This window comes from Oryx dammah, unplaced genomic scaffold (genome assembly GCF_014754425.2).
Source record: "Oryx dammah isolate SB20612 unplaced genomic scaffold, SCBI_Odam_1.1 HiC_scaffold_21, whole genome shotgun sequence".
Lineage (NCBI taxonomy): Eukaryota > Metazoa > Chordata > Mammalia > Artiodactyla > Bovidae > Oryx > Oryx dammah.
In genome coordinates, this window is record NW_024070205.1 from 45,311,551 (window position 1) to 45,330,376 (window position 18,826).

Sequence of the window (18,826 nt, forward strand, 5' to 3'; positions counted from 1 at the left end):
GTTGCTCAGTAGTGATAAACAAATCACTGCAATCTGTATAAAGCTATTTAGAAGACCAACACACTAAAGCTTCAAGAAGACAATAAACAAAAAGTCTTCATAATCTCAAAGTAGGGAAAGATTTCTTAAGCAGTATACCAAATGCATTTGCAATAGTATAAAAGATTGATAAATGTTACTGCTGCTGCTGCTAAGTCGCTTCAGTGGTGTCCGACTCTGTATGACCCCATGGACCACAGCCCACCAGGCTCCCCCATCCCTGGAATTCTCCAGACAAGAACACTGGAGTGGGTTGCCATTTCCTTCTCCATATGTGTGAAAGTGAAAAGTAAAAGTGAAGTTGCTCAGTCGAGTCCGACTCTTAGCGACTCCATGGACTGCAGCCCTCCAGGCTCCTCCGGCCACGGGATTTTCCAGGCAAGAGTACTGGAGTGGGTTGTCATTGCCTTCTCTGATAAATGTTACTACATGAAAATAGATTCTCATCATTGAAGAGATGCTATCAGTTCAGTTCATTTGCTCAGTCATGTCCAACTCTTTGCAACCCCATGAATCACAGCACGCCAGGCCTCCCTGTCCATCACCATCTCCCGGAGTTCACTCAGACTCACGTCCATCGAGTCCGTGATGCCATCCAGCCATCTCATCCTCTGTCGTCCCCTTCTCCTCCTGCCCCCAATCCCTCCCAGCATCAGAGTCTTTTCCAATGAGTCAACTCTTCGCATGAAGTGGCCAAAGTACTGGAGCTTCAGCTTTAGCATCATTCCTTCCAAAGAAATCCCAGGGCTGATCTTCTTCAGAATGGACTGGTTGGATCTCCTTGCAGTCCAAGGGACTCTCAAGAGTCTTCTCCAACACACAGTTCAAAAGCATCAGTTCTTTGGTGCTCAGCCTTCTTCACAGTCCAACTCTCACATCCATACATGACCACAGGAAAAACCATAGCCTTGACTAGACGGACCTTAGTCGGCAAAGTAATGTCTCTGCTTTTGAACATACTATCTAGGTTGGTCATCACTTTTCTTCCAAGGAATAAGTGTCTTTTAATTTCATGGCTGCAATCACCATCTGCAGTGATTTTGGAGCCCCCAAAAATAAAGTCTGACACTGTTTCCACTGTTTCCCCATCTATTTCCCATGAAGTGATGGGACCAGATGCCATGATCTTCGTTTTCTGAATGTTGCACTTTAAGCCAACTTTTTCACTCTCCACTTTCACGTTCATCAAGAGGCTTTTTAGTTCTTCTTCACTTTCTGCCATAAGGGTGGTGTCATCTGCATATCTGAGGTTATTGATATTTCTCCTGGCAATCTTGATTCCAGCTTGTGTTTCTTCCAGTCCAGCGTTTCTCATGATGTACTCTGCATATAGGTTAAATAAGCAGGGTGACAATATACAGCCTTGACGTACTCCTTTTCCTATTTGGAACCAGTCTTTTGTTCCATGTCCAGTTCTAACTGTTGCTTCCTGACCTGCATACAGATGTCTCAAGAGGCAGGTCAGATGGTCTGGTATTCTCATCTCTTTCAGAATTTTCCACACTTTATTGTGATCCCCACACATCACCAGGCTCTTTAGTTCCTCTTCACTTTCTGGCATTAGAGTGGTATCATTTGCACATCTGAGGTTATTGATATTTCTCCTGGCAATCTTGAGTCCAGCTTGTAACTCATCCAGTCTGGCATTTCGCTTGATGTGCTCTGCATATAAGTGAAATAAGCAGGGTGACAATAAATAGCCTTGCCATACTCCTTTTTCAATCTTGAATCAGTCAGTTAGTTGTTCCATACAGGATTCTAACTGTTACTTCTTGACCCTCATCCAGGTTTCTCAGGAGACAGGTAAGATAGGTAGGGTGGTTCCATCACTTTAAGATTTTTCCACAGTTTCTTATTATCCACACAGTCAAAAGGCTTTAGTGTAGCCAATGAAACAGAGGTAGATGTTTTTCTGAAATTCCCTTGCTTTCTCTATGATCCAGTGAATCTTGGCAATTTGATCTATGGTTCCTCTGCCTTTTCTAAACCCAGCCTGAACATCTGGCAAATATAAGCTCTCAGAGGCTGCTGGTGGGAAAACAGATTAGTAAAAAATTTTGGAAAACAGTTTGGCATAATAAAGTTGAAGATACATAAACCTTTGACCAGAGTTTCCACTTCTGTGAATAAAACACTAAAGAAAAATCATGCACACGTGTACCAAGATACATGTATGGAAATGTTCTTTGCAGCTTCTTAATATTCTCAGGCCATCTTTTCACAATATTCACCTACATCAAACCCTTATTCTGTATATCTCTAAACTTGTATAATCAACATATCAATTATATCGCAATAAAACTGGAAAAATAATATTGTCAGGCCAGAAACAACTCAAATGTCCTTCAACAGTAAAATGACTAAATCAGTTCAGTTGAGTTCAGTCATGTCCAGCTCTTCTCGATCCCATGGACTGTAGCACTCCAGACCTCCCTGTCCATCACCAACTCTGGAGCTTGCTCAAACTCATGTCCATCGAGTCAGTGATGCCATCCAACCATCTCATCCTCTGTCGTCCCCTTCTTCTGCCTTCAATCTTTCCCAGCATCAGGGTCTTTCCCAATGAGGCAGTTCTTTGCATCAGGTGGCCAAAGTATTGGAGTTTCAGCTTCAGCATCAGTTCTTCCAATGAATATTCAGGACTGATTTCCTTTAGGATGGACTGGTTGGATCTCCTTGCAGTCCCAGGGACTCTCAAGAGTCTTCTCCAACACCACAGTTCAAAAGCATCAATTCTTTGGTGTTCAGCTTTCTTTATGGTCCAACCCTCACATCCATACATGACTACTGGAAAAATCATAGCTTTGACTAAACAGACCTTTGTTGGCAAAGTAATGTCTCTGCTGTCTAGTTGGTCATAGCTTTTCTCCCAAGGAACAAGCGTCTTGTAATTTCATGGCTGCAGTCACTATCTGCAGTAGTCTGTGAGATTTCATACAATGAAGAATCAAACAGGAAAAAAAAAAAAAAGAATCAACCAGTAATGAAAGGATGGCCTGGAGTTTATGTGGGATCATACGGATGATCTCACCAGCACACTAGTGAGTTAAAGCTGCTGCTGCTGCTGCTGCTAAGTCACTTCAGTCGTGTCCACCTCTGTGTGACCCCATAGACAGCAGCCCACCAGGCTCCTCAGCCCACAGGATTCTCTAGGCAAGAATACTGGAGTGGGTTTCCATTTCCTTCTCCAAGTGAGTTAAAGAAGCAGATGCAAAAAAAATACACAAGTATCGAAAGCATGTAAATTAAATTATGTTGCCTAGGGATGTACACCTAAGTGGAAAAACTATAAAGAAGCCAAGTTAGGTTATCACAGAAATCAGAATGTTTACCTCTAGGAGAAAGTTTGAGGATTGTAACTATGGGGAAGTTGGGGGAGCTATAGGAGATTGGCAATGTTCTACTTTTTTTGATCAGAGTCAGTAAATGGGTGTTTGTTTTTTTCTAATCATTCTGTAAACCATACTCATGGTTTGTGGTCATTCTGTATGAAAGTTATATCTCATGATATGAAAGTTAAAAAAGAAGAAAAAACCTAAATCTTCCTTGAAAACTATCTAGTTTAATCTTCAGTTAATCCTGTTATTCTTGCCAATTGCATTTTCCACTAGTGACTGGGTTAATCAATATGATAACTAAGGCTACGGCCACACATGGTGTCACCCTTCAGTTCAGTTCAGTCGCTCAGTCGTGTCCGATTCTTTGCGACCCCGTGAACCACAGCATACCAGGGCTCCCTGTCCATCACCAGCTCCTGGAGTTTACCCAAACTTATGTCCATTGAGTCAGTGATGCCATCCAACCATCGTGTCCTCTGTCATCCCCTTCTCATCCTGCCTTCCATCTTTCCCAGCATCAGGGTCTTTTCAAATGAGTCAGCTCTTCTCATCAGGTGGTCAAAGTATTGGAGTTTCAGCTTCAACACTTAGCCAGCAAAAATTCCCTATATTTGTGAAATCAGAGAAAAATATGAAAAAAAATTGCTTTGATTTCCTAGGTTGGATCATTAAATGCATGCTTCCTTGCCAAGAGGAATTTCCAAGTTGATATATATGAAGCTAGAGAAGGTGAGACAATACTGAACAATGTGAGATGTGGTTCTGATTCTTTGACTTCTTACTCCTTTAGATTTTAAAAAGAAAAAAAAAATTTAAGGTAAACTGTTGAAAGTGAAAGAAAAGAAAGTGAAGTCGCTCAGTCATGTCCGACTCTTTGTGACCCCATGGACTATAGCCTACCAGGCTCCTCCGTCCATGGGATTTTCCATGCAAGAGTACTGGAGTGGGTTGCCATTGCATTCCCCCAGGGGATCTTCCTGACCCAGGGATTGAACCCAGGTCTTCTGCATTGCAGGCAGACTCTTTACCCTCTAAGCCACCAGGGAAGCCCAAGGTAAACTGTTAGACTTCATTAAAACCTTCAACTATCTAAATTTAATTTAATTCAAATTCATTACTATTTGTGTTTTCTTTAAAAGAGTTAATAAAATCTTTTAATTTGGTCCAGATGGCACCCATTTTTGAGGTGTATATGCTCACCCTGTCTTAGGATATAAGAATTGCATGTAACATGAGGTCTATTTCCAATGTCTTAGACATCCGAGTGACTAAATCTGCACGTGGAAGAAGCATTAATTTGGCCCTTTCTTATAGAGGACGACAAGCCTTGAAAGCCGTTGGCCTGGAAGATCAGGTACCTTGTGAATGCATTTTCCTTACAGAAGATAACACCTGTTGTTTTTCAACAATTGCATGGTCTTGATTTCTCTTAGTTCGAAGCAGCACTCAATGCCACAAAAATTGCTGCATGAGAACTTGTTTTACAAAGGTTTTCAAACTTCTAAATTCCCACAGGGTGGACATTTCACACTTGAGGCACATGATTGCGGAGGGGGCAGAGTACATTGTAGGGCAGGTGGAAGTTGTAGCAGGTGGAAACCTGATTATCACTTCTGACACTGGGCCATCAACAAGATGGCTAATCTTTGCCTTTTATTTGTGTCTGACCTGGGATGATCTCTAGGGTGAGAGGAGGCAGGAGACATCCATTCTTTTGACTACTTAGGTCCATAATCTCTTATCACAATTCTGTACTCCAAGAAGCTCTGGGACTAGAAAGCTTTTTCATCACCCATTCAGCAGCAGACTTGACCTGAAGCAGACTTTTTATAGCCTCTAAACGAAATCTCATTTACTGTGAATATGTTTTACTAAAGAAATATTGTGTTATGGGGTGGTGCCCCAGACTAGTCTGTGTGTCATAAACTATCCACATATGCACTCATTACCTATCTAAACTTTGAAAAGTTCTGAATTCTGAAACCAATGAGCTTTCAGTGTTTGGATAAAGATTGTGGGCCTGTTACAGATTTTCCTCGTATAGACTCAAGATTGTCAAATTTCTCACTATCGTGTATCTTGGAAATGTAAAGAGAAATAGTATATTTTTATTGACAGTATTTTTGTGAGAGTGTGTCCTTGAAATGATAAGTTCACATAAGTGCTATTTGCATTTCCACATGTTTCTTAGGCATGTGTAGGAAAATACTTTGCACTGCATTTCAGGAATCCTGTGACTTGCTCCTCGTGCTTTATTCTTTTGTAATCATAAAAAAGAACTTAATCTCTGACAGTGAACCGTTTCCTCACTTGTAATATTTGACTTAGGTCTAGATAAACTTTAAAGTCTATTCTAAAACCTAAAGTTAAAAAACCCTAAAAACTAAAATTTGTAGGAGCATGGTTTTTATTAAATTTCTACCATACTGTGTTCCCACGGTCTTTTACATTATTTTTTGATTTTTGGAAAATGTTTGAATAATCACACTTTAAAGTCAATATCTATTTTATTGACATGATGCCACATTATGTAAATTGAAATAGACATCTCTGATTTTATTTCAGGTTGTAGCCCATGGTATCCCCATGAGAGCAAGAATGATTCATTCTCTTTCAGGAAAAAAGTCTACTATCCCCTATGGGACAAAGTCACAGGTAGGTTTACCCGGAGATACTTTTTGGTAAAATGGTAATAGCTGAGTCTAATATCTTGAACCAGCTACTTGCTTGCTGACCCTGCCTTTCTTTTCTAGCCCTGTTTTGACATTGTTTGCTTGCTTAGAATTCAAATATATATACTAGTTGATTCATAGGAGATGCTTAGAAACGGCCCAGTCCCTAATAAGCATTCAATGGACTTCCTCCATGGTTCAGCAGTAAAGAATCCACCTGCAATGTAGGAGTCTCAGGGGACGCAGGTTCAATTCCTAAATCAGGAAGATCCCCTCAGTTTAGTTCAGCAGTAATGTCCGACTCTGTGACCCAGTGTACTGCAGCATTCCAGGTCTCCCTGTCCATCACCAACTCCCAGAGCTTACCCAAACTCATGTCCATTGAGTCAGTGATACCATCCAAACATTTCATCCTCTGTCGTCCCCTTCTTCTTCTTCCCTCAATCCTTCCCAGCATCAGGGTCTTTTCAAATAAGTCAGCTCTTTGCATCAGGTGGCCAAAGTATTGGAGTTTCACCTTCAACATCAGCCCTTCCAAAGAACACCCAGGACTGATCTCCTTTAGAATGGACTGGTTGGATATCCTTGCAGTCCAAGGGACTCTCAAGAGTCTTCTCCAACACCACAGTTCAAAAGCATCCATTCTTCGGTTCTCAGCTTTCTTCACAGTCCAACTCTCACATCCGTACATGACTACAGGAAAAACAAAAGCCTTGACTAGATGGACCTTTGTTGGAAAAGTATTGTCTCTGCTTTTGAATATGCTATCTAGGTTGGTCCTTCTAAGGAGTAAGCATCTTTTAATTTCATGGCAGCAGTTACCATCTGCAGTGATTTTGGAGCCCCGAAAAATAAAGTCATCCACTGTTTCCACTGTTTCCCCATCTATTTGCTATGAAGTAATGGGACCAGGTGCCATGAACTTAGTTTTCTGAATGTTGAGCTTTAATCCCACTTTTCCACTCTCCTCTTTCACTTCCTCAAGAGGCTCTTTAGCTCTTCGCTTTCTGCTGTAAGAATGGTGTCATCTGCATTTCTCAGGTTATTGATATTTCTCCCAGGAATCTTGATTCTTGTGCTTCTTCCAGCCCAGCGTTTCTCACGATGTACTCTGTGTATAAGTTAAATAAGCAGCCTTGACATACTCCTTTTCCTATTTCCAGTCTGTTGTTCCATGTCCAGTTCTAACTGTTGCTTCCTGACCTGCATATAGGTTTCTCAAGAGGCAGGTCAGGTGGTCTGGTATGCCCATCTCTTTCAGAATTTTCCACAGTTTATTGTGATCCACACAATCAAAGGCTTTGGCATAGTTAATAAAGCAGAAATAGATGTTTTTCTGGAACTCTCTTGCTTTTTCGATGATCCAGCAGATGTTGGCAATTTGATATCTGGTTCCTCTGCCTTTTCTAAAACCAGCTTGAAAATCTGGAAGTTCACGGTTCACGCATTGCTGAAGCCTGGCTTGGAGAATTTTGAGCATTACTTTACTAGAGTGTGAAATGAGTGCAATTGTGCGGTAGTTAGAGCATTCTTTGGCATTGCCTTTCTTTAGGAGGGGCTTCCCTGGTGGCTCAGACGGTAAAGCGTCTGCCTGCAAAGTGGGAGACCCAGGTTCGATTCCTGGGTCAGGAAGATTCCCTGGAGAAGGAAATGGCAATCCATTCCAGCACTCTTGCCTGGAAAATCCCGTGGACAGAGGAGCCTGATAGGCTACAGTCCATGGGGTCGCAAAGAATCAGACACGACTGAGCGACTTCACTTTCACTTTCACTTTCTTTGGGAAAGGAAGATCCCCTGGAGGAGGGCATCTCAACCCACTCCAGTATTCTTGCCGAGAGAATCCCATGAACAGAGGAGCCTGGTGGGCTACAGTCATTGGTGTCTCAAAGAGTTGGACATGACATGATTTACACATGCAAGTCAAGAACAGACTACACTAACTAAATGTACCTTTTCTATAAACAATAATTGTCTTCCTGTGGGCAAGTTGCTGAAGAACTTGCAACCTGTCCTATGAAAAGTTCTCTATGTTCACTATGAAAAGAACTCAGCCAAGGGATGGTAGGAGCACTCAGCTCTTACTTTCAGAGAGGGAGGAAATCTTTCACTTTCAGAGAAGCAAAAGTAAGGCTTGAAACAGATAGTTTGTTTAAATCTTCAATTGGCAACAAAATAGCATCATTCCAATCAAATGACAGTTTTGATTGGGGAGAACTGGGTGAGACCAAATTTCTAAAAAACGTAAATTTTTAAGTGTCAGGTGAGTATTGGATGAGAAAGCTTGCAAATGCACTTTCAGATAACAGAATCTCACAGTGGTCAGCAGCTTTAGATGCATGGACTCCAACCACCTTGCTTTACAGATAAAGAAACAGGCTGCATGACTACAGGAGGTCAATGTTAAGGGAGAAACTGGACAAGTTTCCTTATAGACAACAACCAGTGAGCGTGGTGTAGGAAGCCCTCACAGGAGTGCTAGAAGTGCTGCTTAGTTACACTATTTCTTTTTTCTAAAATGAGAGTGATATTCTTCCCATAATAGGCATAATAGTCATTCCACCTTTCTTTTGGATTAATACTGATTGTGCTGAGGAAATTCAATTCATTGTATTCATCTCTTCCCTGGAGATTGGCCCAATAGAGTATGAATAGATCAAGGGGAAAAATATGGTTCAAAATAGCAGGGAGAGTGGATGAGAAGAGTGACTTGGACCTGAGACTAAAACTACTAACTTCCTTACCTTCACCAAGTGAGAATGAGAGAGGGGTGAGGGATAAACAGTTTCATCACCAGTGACTCCCCAGGAAGGTGAAAGTGTTGGTGCAAGTTCTCATTTCAAGGCCTTTAATACAGAAGAAGGAAATGATCCTTCTACATCAATCCTGCCCTTCCTCAATTCTTAAGAACTGAGTTAATGCTAAATTTATAGGTTTGCATCATTATTTTTATACTAGAGTTGAAAATGGGCCCTCCTTATCTTTTAAGAACTGTATAAATTTGCTTTGAATTGGTCAATTCCATAACCTGTGGGAGTGCAAAATCATCCCCGTCACCCCAAGATTTCTTCCAATATCCAGGGAGTGTACATATTGGCCTCTGCTGCCTCTTGGTGTCCACTCCTTCTCCTCTAGTTTTGGTTATGTACCATGATGACCATACATGAAACTCATGATTTTTACCCATTTCCACATGCAAAATACATATTAATAGCCTTCCTCCTGGAACACAAGATTGCCAGGGCAGAAGCAGCCATATTTGACCATGAGGTAACTTTACAGAAGGAAGCTCCTTGCCAAAGATGATGGAGTAGAAAGGAGGAGGACACTGATGAATTTGTGCATGTCCCTGAGATACCTCTAGACTTTTTATTAAGCGGGGAAAAAAAAAGTGTAGTTTATATAAGCAGCTGTGGTCAGGTCTCTGTGCAAACAACTAAAAATAATCCATGACTCATGACAGTATGTAAAGCTCATGGTAATTTGCACAGTGCTAAATAAATTATATTTGAGGAAAAAAACATACATGAATATACTGAAGACCTGGGGGGTCATGGAAGGCCCACATTGTGCAGTACACAGCAAACAATTCATAAGTTCCTACTGTATACAATTTGACTTCTGAAATCTTTTCTATACCCCTTTCTCTGAGCCTTCCTCCCCTAGCTGTTATTTTTTCTGCCCTTTCTCCTTTGCTATGACTGTCTTGCGGATTCCTCTCATTTCCTTCCTCAATTGCCAAATATCAAAATATTCTCTAATATACAGAGCAGGCCAGAGTTCCCCCAATTCCAATTCTTAAACTCCTGTGCCCAAAATAAAGAAATGACACCCCCTTACTAAAAAACATTCTCATTTGAAGGCTATCAGGACAATAATGTAAACACTTTTTCCTAGCATATTTGAAAAAGTCAGCACTGCAACTTTTGTCTTACAAATCTCCAAAGATTGTCCTATTCCCTTTAGGTTTTCTTAGTGGGTTTTTTGGTTACAAGAGTCACTTTAACAGCTCTTCATTTGTTTGTTCTTGTTCTTACTTATTCTTCACAAGGTAAGCCTTTCAGAATATGTGTTGGAGAAGTGAAGCTTGATGTCAGTGACTCTAAGTTATGGTTATAATAGGAAACTGCCCAAAGATATGGAGCAGATTAGACCAGGACTCTCCCTGGTCTTCTGCAGGACAAACATGTCTATTGGTTCCCAGATGATCAGTCCCGAGTTTATCTCAACTAAGCCTGATAGGGATCAACTGGCAAGGAAAGAATATTTTCCTTATGTTAATAAGACTTCCTAATTTGAATGTTTCCTAGTATACTTAGAAGTATAACAAGTGTGGTTTCTGTTGAAATGCAAACATTAATAATGTAGAAGACTGGAAAACAGAACCATAAGGCAGAGAATTACAAAGTTCCTGTTAATTTTAATTTATGACAAAGACACCGGAAGCTCCTCCTCAGTCTACTGTTGCCTCTTTAGCATGACCACGTTATTTTTATACCAAGTATAGATTTAGCTGTTAATTTTATATGCCTATATTTGAATGGGATCAAGATGAATAAAAGACCATATTTGTGTTAAATGTTGTAATGTCCTGTAATTTTGAAATTTATGTGCTTTAAATTTTTAAAGCAATAGACTTGTCCTGAATTGCAAGACTGCATTATGGCTTTCATGAGCCCTAAGTGAGTAAGAGTAAGTGAAGTCACTCAATCATGTCCAACTCTTTGCAACCCCATGGACTTCAGCCTACCAGGTCTCTCTGTCCATGGGATTCTCCAGGCAAGAATACTGGAGTGGGTTGCCGTTTCCTTCTCCAGGGGATCTTCCCGACCCAGGGATTGAAGCTGGGTCTCCTACATTGCAAGCAGATGCTTTAACCTCTGAGCCACCAGGGAAACAGATAGACACTTTTGCTTTGTGGGACCCTATAAATCAATAAATATTAAAAATTAGACTATATGAGCACATTGATATAAAGATTACATTAAGCTTTAATATAATCCAGACTGGATTTATTCTTATCTTTTAAAGAATTAATATATATTCATATTCTTATATTTATTTTTTCTTATGATTTTGAAATAAACTAAAATTATTTTCATGAACCCCTAAAAGCATCATAGACCCTGTGCACTGTTTGACTGGGTCCCATGGAACAATCGGTGCTGTGAAGTCAGAAACAGCCAGTACATGTACCATGTATGGGATCTACCTATTCCTAAAAACCCTCACCCTGCCACAACCACACCACACACTCACACAGCCTTTCAAATTGAAATGAAAATTTCAAAGTAGTTTCTTTGCGAAATGGTACATTTATTCTAGGAATGTTGTCATTTCTGAAGTTTTTTTACACACCTTGATTTGGAGAACTAGGATGAATATTTGAGATTTATGTTTGATAGTTAAAACAAAACTATCTTAATGAAAATAATATTTTTGGTACCAAAACAAGATTTGTTTTTATATAGTATCAAACTTTGAAAAAGCCTAGGTTTAAACCTGAACATTGTATTGCATATATTTGATTAAAGTGTCTATAGAAAAAAAGGGTACTTAGTTAAATGGTTGTAAAGCTGAGCTTGCAACCTTCTGATAAATAATTAGTATTTTCTATTGCTAAGTGAATAACATAGAAGCATATTTGCCCATTCTCCAGAAACAAATAGTATCTACTATATTTTTCTTGCAGTATATTCTTTCTATAAGCAGAGAAAATCTAAACAAGGATCTACTGACGGGTAAGTCCAGTGCTTTCTTCACCAGCCCTCATTTTCAGCAAAGCGCATGAGGCTGATCTTGTCATATGATTAACTGAAACTTGTTTACCATTCCTTCTTAGGAGTTATTAACAGCAAGACTACGTACAATGCAAAGTGTTTCTTTAAAAATACTGGTAGTACATCTTCCAGCATCTCTTTTTCATCTTATAAGTGGTCTAAATAAAAATTGTTTGTTCAGCATGTATTGAATTCCTATTGTCTTCTAGGCACTGGGTTGAACGAGTGCCTCAGTGAAGAACTCACAATCTAGTGGAAAAACAGATATATAACAATTTTCAAAGAGACACAAGCAGATTTTTTTTTATCAGAAATATGAAAAGCAATAGTGTGAAGGCTGATAGAGGGCTGGAGTTTTTTTAAGTATTATGAAAATTGCTGTGTGCAAAAACAAGAGTCTGGACTAAAGCTATAGCCCTCCAGTTGGGAGGAGGTATAGAGTCAAGATATCTGTAGGAGACAAAATTAGATGCAGGGTATAGGAAATTAATAAAGAGGAAGGTGTACATAAGCCTGAAGATTCTCATGTGTGTAACTAAAAAGACCTAGACCTATCCATTAATTGAAAAGCCCCTGGACTGCAAATTAAATTTGTATCCTGGATAATCAATCCAATCACATTCCATATAACCCTTGATCATATTTTTTTCTTCTTTAGCATTTGTACTAAACAAATTCATTCCATGCATAGCATGCCGTTAGTAGTTCTACTATCTTTTAAATCAATCAATCCCTCTCAATGCATTCCAGCAACCTCTGACTTTTGGAGAGCAGAGGTTCCAGTTATTTATCTGTGTTTCTCCACAATCCCCTACCCAGGGTGAGTTTGTAATGTATCTGTTGAATTGAACTGAACTGAACTGAACTGAACTGGGAGGAGGAGTGAAGGGGAAGGTCACTCTAGCTGATTCATGAGGGCTCAGAAATAGGGTTTAGTATTCGTCTTAATTCCATTTCTTGTAAGGCTGACTTTTGGATGAGTAGATACATGGCTAGGTTGCTTTATATATTCAAGCTGATCTTAAGAAAAGAAACTACAAGACAGCTTTTAAAAATAATAGAAAATATCTTTTATGTGTTAAGCACTATGTTAATAACTGCTTTATTTGGCATCAATTTGTATAAGCCTCCAAACAACTCTGTGACGTAAGAATTATGTTTACCTCAGTTTTGTACATGATAAAGGAAGCTTAGAGAGGGCCACAGTGCAGCAGGTTACACTGTTAATAAGTAGCAGAATCTGGATTGAACTTGAGTCTGTCTATTCCAAAGTCCATGCTTTTAACTATTACAGTCACTGCCTCCAGTAATATAAATGAAACACTGATAATAAGGAAGTAAAACATGGGGAAGACCCATCTTGCATGCTCCCCTGTTTTTCACTAGGTACACACTGCACAGCATACAATTTCATAAATGGCATAAATATGTTAATAAAAAGAATGCTGAACCTCTTGACTTCTAAACTGTTTGGCATATAAAGTGCTTCTACACAGCTCTTATTCCTTTACATGGCATCAGATTGTGAGCCACCTATTCCACAGATAAATAAATACTCATTCCTTCTGATAGAACAGCTCCCCTCTGAAAGTACTGTAACTAAATCATTTTCCTGCATCAGCTTTTCATGTAGGTTTGTTTCATGGTTTACTGTCCTGTGGGATGTTAATAACTGTTAAGTAAAACAAACATAAAAAGGATATGTGGTCAGGTAAATTTGATAAGCTTAAAACCTGCATTGGACTTTCCAGGTGGCCCTAGAGGTAAAGAAATCATCTGTCAATGCAGGAGACATAAGAAATGTGGGTTCAGTCCTTGGGTTGGGAGGATCCCCTGGAGGAGGGCATGGCAGTATTCTTGCCTGGAGAATCCCATGGACAGAGGAGCCTCGTGGGCTACAGTCCTTGGGGCCCAACAAGTTGAACACAACTGCAGTGACTTAGCACACACACAAGCAAACCCTGCATCAAATTAGTTTTAAAAGTTCTAGGACTTCCCTTGACTCAGTGGCGAAGACACCCTGCTCCCAATGCAGGAGGCCCAGGTAAAATCCCTTGTCAGGAAACTAGATCCCACCTGCCACAACTAAGAGATCCCACATGCTGCAATGAAGACCTGGTGCCGCCAGATAAATACATAAGTAACTATTAAAAGTCTTTTCTTACAGTACTTTCAGGGCCTTTATTCTACTAGTCTGCAATGTGGATTTTCCAGGGCAATGCTGTCTAAGATGTGACCACAAATGCCAGCCATATGCATAATTTAATACCTTATATTAATCACAATAGAAAAACCTACAAAGAAATCAGTGAACTTAATTTTAATAGTATATTTAACCTAATTTATCCAAAATATTATCTCAATGTATAATCTATGTAAGAATGCTACTCATGAGACATTTTATTCTTTTTTTTTTTTTACTAAGTTGTCAAAACCCAATGGTTGCATCCCGTCTCCATTCAGAACAGCCACATTTTAAGCACTCAAGAGCCACATGTATCTGGGGACCAAGACAGCACAGTCAGAGGGTCAGAGTGTGAGCATTTCTGTAATGACTATGACCGCGGAACAGTTATTTCAGTTATCACAGGACTAGTGTTCCATGGAAAATTCTTTGAGCTGCATTTCTCTACATTTAATTTGAAAAAAAATTTACAAAAAGTTGATTCAACAAACACATATCATATTTGTCAAAGATACCCATAATGGTTCGAGTAAACACTGATTTCTCCAAGTTATTTGTCAAAAGATTTCTTAAACATAGATAACTCTTTGGCATATCTCCAATTTCAATATTCTAAAGCTTCCAATCCTGTGTTCAAGAATCTTAAAGTCTGCAAACCCCAAATCAAACTCAAGCAAAGCAGAACAACAACACAACAACAACAACAACAAAAATACAAAACCTGAGATGAAAAGGAGAGATGGGTACAGATAGAAATATTGAATTGGAAGTCAGACTTCTGGCTTATTTTTCCTAAATTCTTTACTTTGTGTGATCTTAGTCATCTTACTTTTCCCTCCAGAAGCTCAGTTAGTTCATTTATGAAATTAAGAGTTTTGAAATAAACTATCTCTGAGGTCTACACCAGTTCTAACATATACATTCTGATTTGTGGCTTTAAGAACAATAAATAGCCCCTAATTATAGATCTCCTGCTCATGAAAAAAAACTAGGAACAAAAATAATGTTTTACTACAGTGATAAGAACATAATTAATAGTTCAGAAAATGAAATTCACTATAGATTTTTAGCAGGCCAAAAAGCACTAAAATAATTTGATTCTATTTATTAAGAAGTTTCCAATCTTCTTATTCACTTTCCCCTAACTATTTCAGTGTTTGATTACAAAAAGATCTATATTTATATATCAATGATCTATATCTATAACAAACTGACTCAGAAGTCTAGAGGACTTGCTAAAAAGAGATACAGAGTCAGACATAGTATGTAAAAAGAAATTTGACTGAATATTTCCAATCACAAATTAAGCCTTAATTTGGGGGCAGCTTTAAAATATGTGATGATTGCTTCTTTCCTAGGATGCCAACAATTACAGTGATGCAAGAATATACATAGTTAGATGTGGGTTTTTTTGAGATGGAGACAGTTGATTTTTATTTATCTCTTTTACTACCAGATTATCCTAGAACATTTGCACAACAGTTGCCAGATCACATTTTAACTAATTAGTGTTTACATTGTTAAGTATCTCTATCACACCATTCTCAGAAAATAATGAATTCAATTTAAGTGAAATGAGAATTGGAATTTCATTTCCATTAGTTTTCTCTGTTTCTTCAGCTGTTGAGAAATACTCCAATGCAAAAGTGCACTTTGGCCACAAGCTGGTGAAATGTAATCCTGAGAAAGGAGTGATCACAGTTCTTGGGTAAGAACCGGTCAGCCCTTTGACTTCAGAGGTGAAGGGTTGAAGTGGAGAACTGTGCCTGTAAACTTTGCTCTTGACTGTTTTGAAAGAGTTAAATGATTACTAACAGGGTAATTCAAGTAGTTTCTACAATCAAGTAATTTTATGTTGACCATTAACACCAGTATTCTTCCTGATTCTCCTGCTCACTCATCTTTTTAACAGTATTCTAGACTGGTAACCATACTCTGCTTCTAACCCTCTCCTAACTTGAAACAGGTAACTCTGCACTGCTCTGCTTCTCCTCTCCTCTTTCTGAATAATATTTGTCTGCCTCCCCTTGGCCGAGCCCATTTCCTCTAAAGTTCCAAGCCTCATATCTCACTTGGGGGAAATATCTTGGATTCACAGTTTGTTCAACAACTACTTGTAAATTTGCATTTCTATTTGTAATAATAATAATAACAACCCTTACTTCAATCTTAATATTAATTTTCCTTTAAACACCTTCTCAAGTACTTCTTGCCATAATCTCAAATGTATCTAAAATTTCAAACATCTGTTTGTCCTACTCGTAACTTTCCTAGTTTGTTGTGTTGCTGTCTAGATGCTCAGTTATGTTCAACTCTTTGTGACCCTGTGAACCATAGACCACAGGCTCCTCCATCCACGGGATTCTCTAGGCAAGAATACTGGAGTAGGCTGCCATTTCCTTCTCTAGGGGCTCTTCCCTACCCAGGGATCAAACCTGTGTCTCCTGCATTGGCAGGCAGATTCTTTACCACTGAGTCACCCGGGAAGCTGACTTACCTAGTACTTTTAAGCAAATAATTAAAATCATTTTTGATGTACCCCTTTCCTTATTTTCTCCCATTTGACCTGAAAACGTTTCCCAGTGTCTCGTACTTCTTGTCGGCCTCAGAGCCTATGTGGACCTTCTTCCTGAGCACCACAATCCTTGGGCTCTCACCCCCACACATGTAGGCTACTGTGATCACTTTGTCTCCATTTCCTCTTCCTTCTGCACCGTGGCTCCACTGCAATGTAACTTACTCTTAAGTAAGTTGGCTTAAATTACTACTCTTCATACACCACCTGCCCAATGGAAATATATTGTTTTCTCCCAGCTGCCAGAATAATGTATTTAAACCTTGCATCTTAACATTCAAAATTCTCTTCTCTTCCCTCTCCAATTGTATTCTTTTCTTAAACTCCTCTTCTGATCTCCTCTAAGACAAACATGCTGCTCCTAGAAGATCCTGGTCACGTCCCTGTGGTTGTTCATATATCTTCTCCATTTGAAAGACTTTTCCTTCTTTTCAAGGTTCTCTTCCTTCATGCAGGGAACTCAGCTCTTAGGCTTCTGTGGCTTAGCATGTCTTTAGGAATCAGTATGATTGTGTGTTACCCTCATTCTCATAGCAAACCCATGACTGGGACAAGTGTTATCTTCATTTTATAGCTATCGACTCAAAGCTCTAAATCAGATACGTAAAAGTGAGTAGTGGCTCCACTATTGAGTTACTACTTTTTATACCCAATAGAGGTACTTCCTCATTTTCACCACTAGACTTTTTTTTCTTTTGATGGTTTATTTTATTTTTCAGACAGGACAAAGTTCCCAAAGATGTCACCTGTGACCTCATTGTAGGCTGTGATGGAGCCTTTTCCACTGTTAGAACTCACCTCATGAAGAAACCCCGCTTTGATTACAGTCAACAATACATTCCTCATGGGTACATGGAGCTGAGTATTCCACCTAAGAATGGGGATGTAAGTCCTTTCCCTTTCTTTCCTCCTTCCTACAACTCTCCCCCTCCCCCTGCCGCATATTAGTATAGAAGTGTATTCTAGTGCAGTTGTTCTCAGCACCATGTCTTGATCCATTTTAAGGTTTGCCAAAGTACTATGTATTCAATAACTCATAATAAATTGGATGTACAGGTATCCTTTTAACAATATCACTCACTCCCTTACCTTTCGATATGTTTTCTTGAATAGGGAAGAAAGGAAAGGAATTACAACTACTTATTTCTATTATATCTTGGGAAAAATTAAAAAAAAAAAACAGGTTGGGAATCAACTTTGTGTACTGACAGTCCAGAGTTCTTATACTCATGATTAAATTTATAAAGCTATTAAATAAAGTGAAAAGGGAGTTGTTGCAGAGAGACTTGCATTGCATGTGTTTTATTTCCTGGAGTCCAGGTTAAACCATATGTGGCCAGAGGCAAATATGTAGTGTGTGTATTGTATGTTGAGGAAAATTAAAATAACAACAGAAGCAATGAGGATCTTGGCTTATAAGTAATAAAAGGTACACAGCATTGAATACTTGATTTGCATGTAAAACATACATTTTAAGGTACTGATTTAACCTATCCTATTTGAAATTCAAACATCTAGTCTGTTTGGGATAGCAATATTATATACCACTTTTGTGGGCTTCCCAGGTGACTCAGCGGTAAAGACTATGCCAATGAAGGAGATACAGATTTGATCCCTGGGTGGGGAAGATCCTCTCGAGGAGGAAATGACAACCCACTCCAGTATCCTTGCCAAGACAATGGCAAGAGGAGCCTGGCAGGACAGAGGAGCCTGGCAGGACAGAGGAGCCTGGCAGGACAGAGGAGCCTGGCAGGCTATAGTCTATGAGGTCGCAAAGAGTCTGACATGACTGAATGACTAACACTTCTAACACCTGGGGAATTAAGTGGGAGCTCATCTTAAAGCTATTTTTTCACAGCAGGCAAACTGTCTTTGCTTAGACTTTATGTTTAGAGGGACTTGCAGCGATCTAAATTGCTGTGTGTACAAGTACAACATTAACAGAGTCGGTGTGCCTTATTTGTTAATACAGATGAGCTGCATTAATACACTAATTATATATATATATATTTTTTTCCCCTGCAGTATGCCATGGAACCTAATTATCTACATATTTGGCCTAGAGATACCTTTATGATGATTGCACTTCCTAACACGGTAGTGTAAATTTTTTTATTAACTGTCATTTTGCCTATATGGTTAATGTTTTTCATTAAAGCGAAAGTGAAGTCACTCAGTCGTGTCCTACTCTTTGCGACCCCGTTGACTGTAGCCCACCAGGCTCCTCCATCCATGGGATT

General features: G+C 39.3%; 1 protein-coding gene across 1 annotated transcript in view; it reads left to right on the forward strand.

Annotated features, from left to right (window-relative positions):
• The window catches only part of KMO (kynurenine 3-monooxygenase), a 64,742-nt gene that overhangs the window by 21,429 nt on the left and 24,487 nt on the right, over window positions 1–18,826 (forward strand). The window contains exons 2-8 of the mRNA XM_040263573.1: window positions 4,037–4,106; window positions 4,634–4,731; window positions 5,943–6,032; window positions 11,739–11,787; window positions 15,632–15,719; window positions 17,306–17,471; window positions 18,612–18,683. Of these exons, the coding sequence (XP_040119507.1) occupies window positions 4,037–4,106; window positions 4,634–4,731; window positions 5,943–6,032; window positions 11,739–11,787; window positions 15,632–15,719; window positions 17,306–17,471; window positions 18,612–18,683 (633 nt within the window). The remainder of the gene's footprint in view (window positions 1–4,036; window positions 4,107–4,633; window positions 4,732–5,942; window positions 6,033–11,738; window positions 11,788–15,631; window positions 15,720–17,305; window positions 17,472–18,611; window positions 18,684–18,826) is intronic.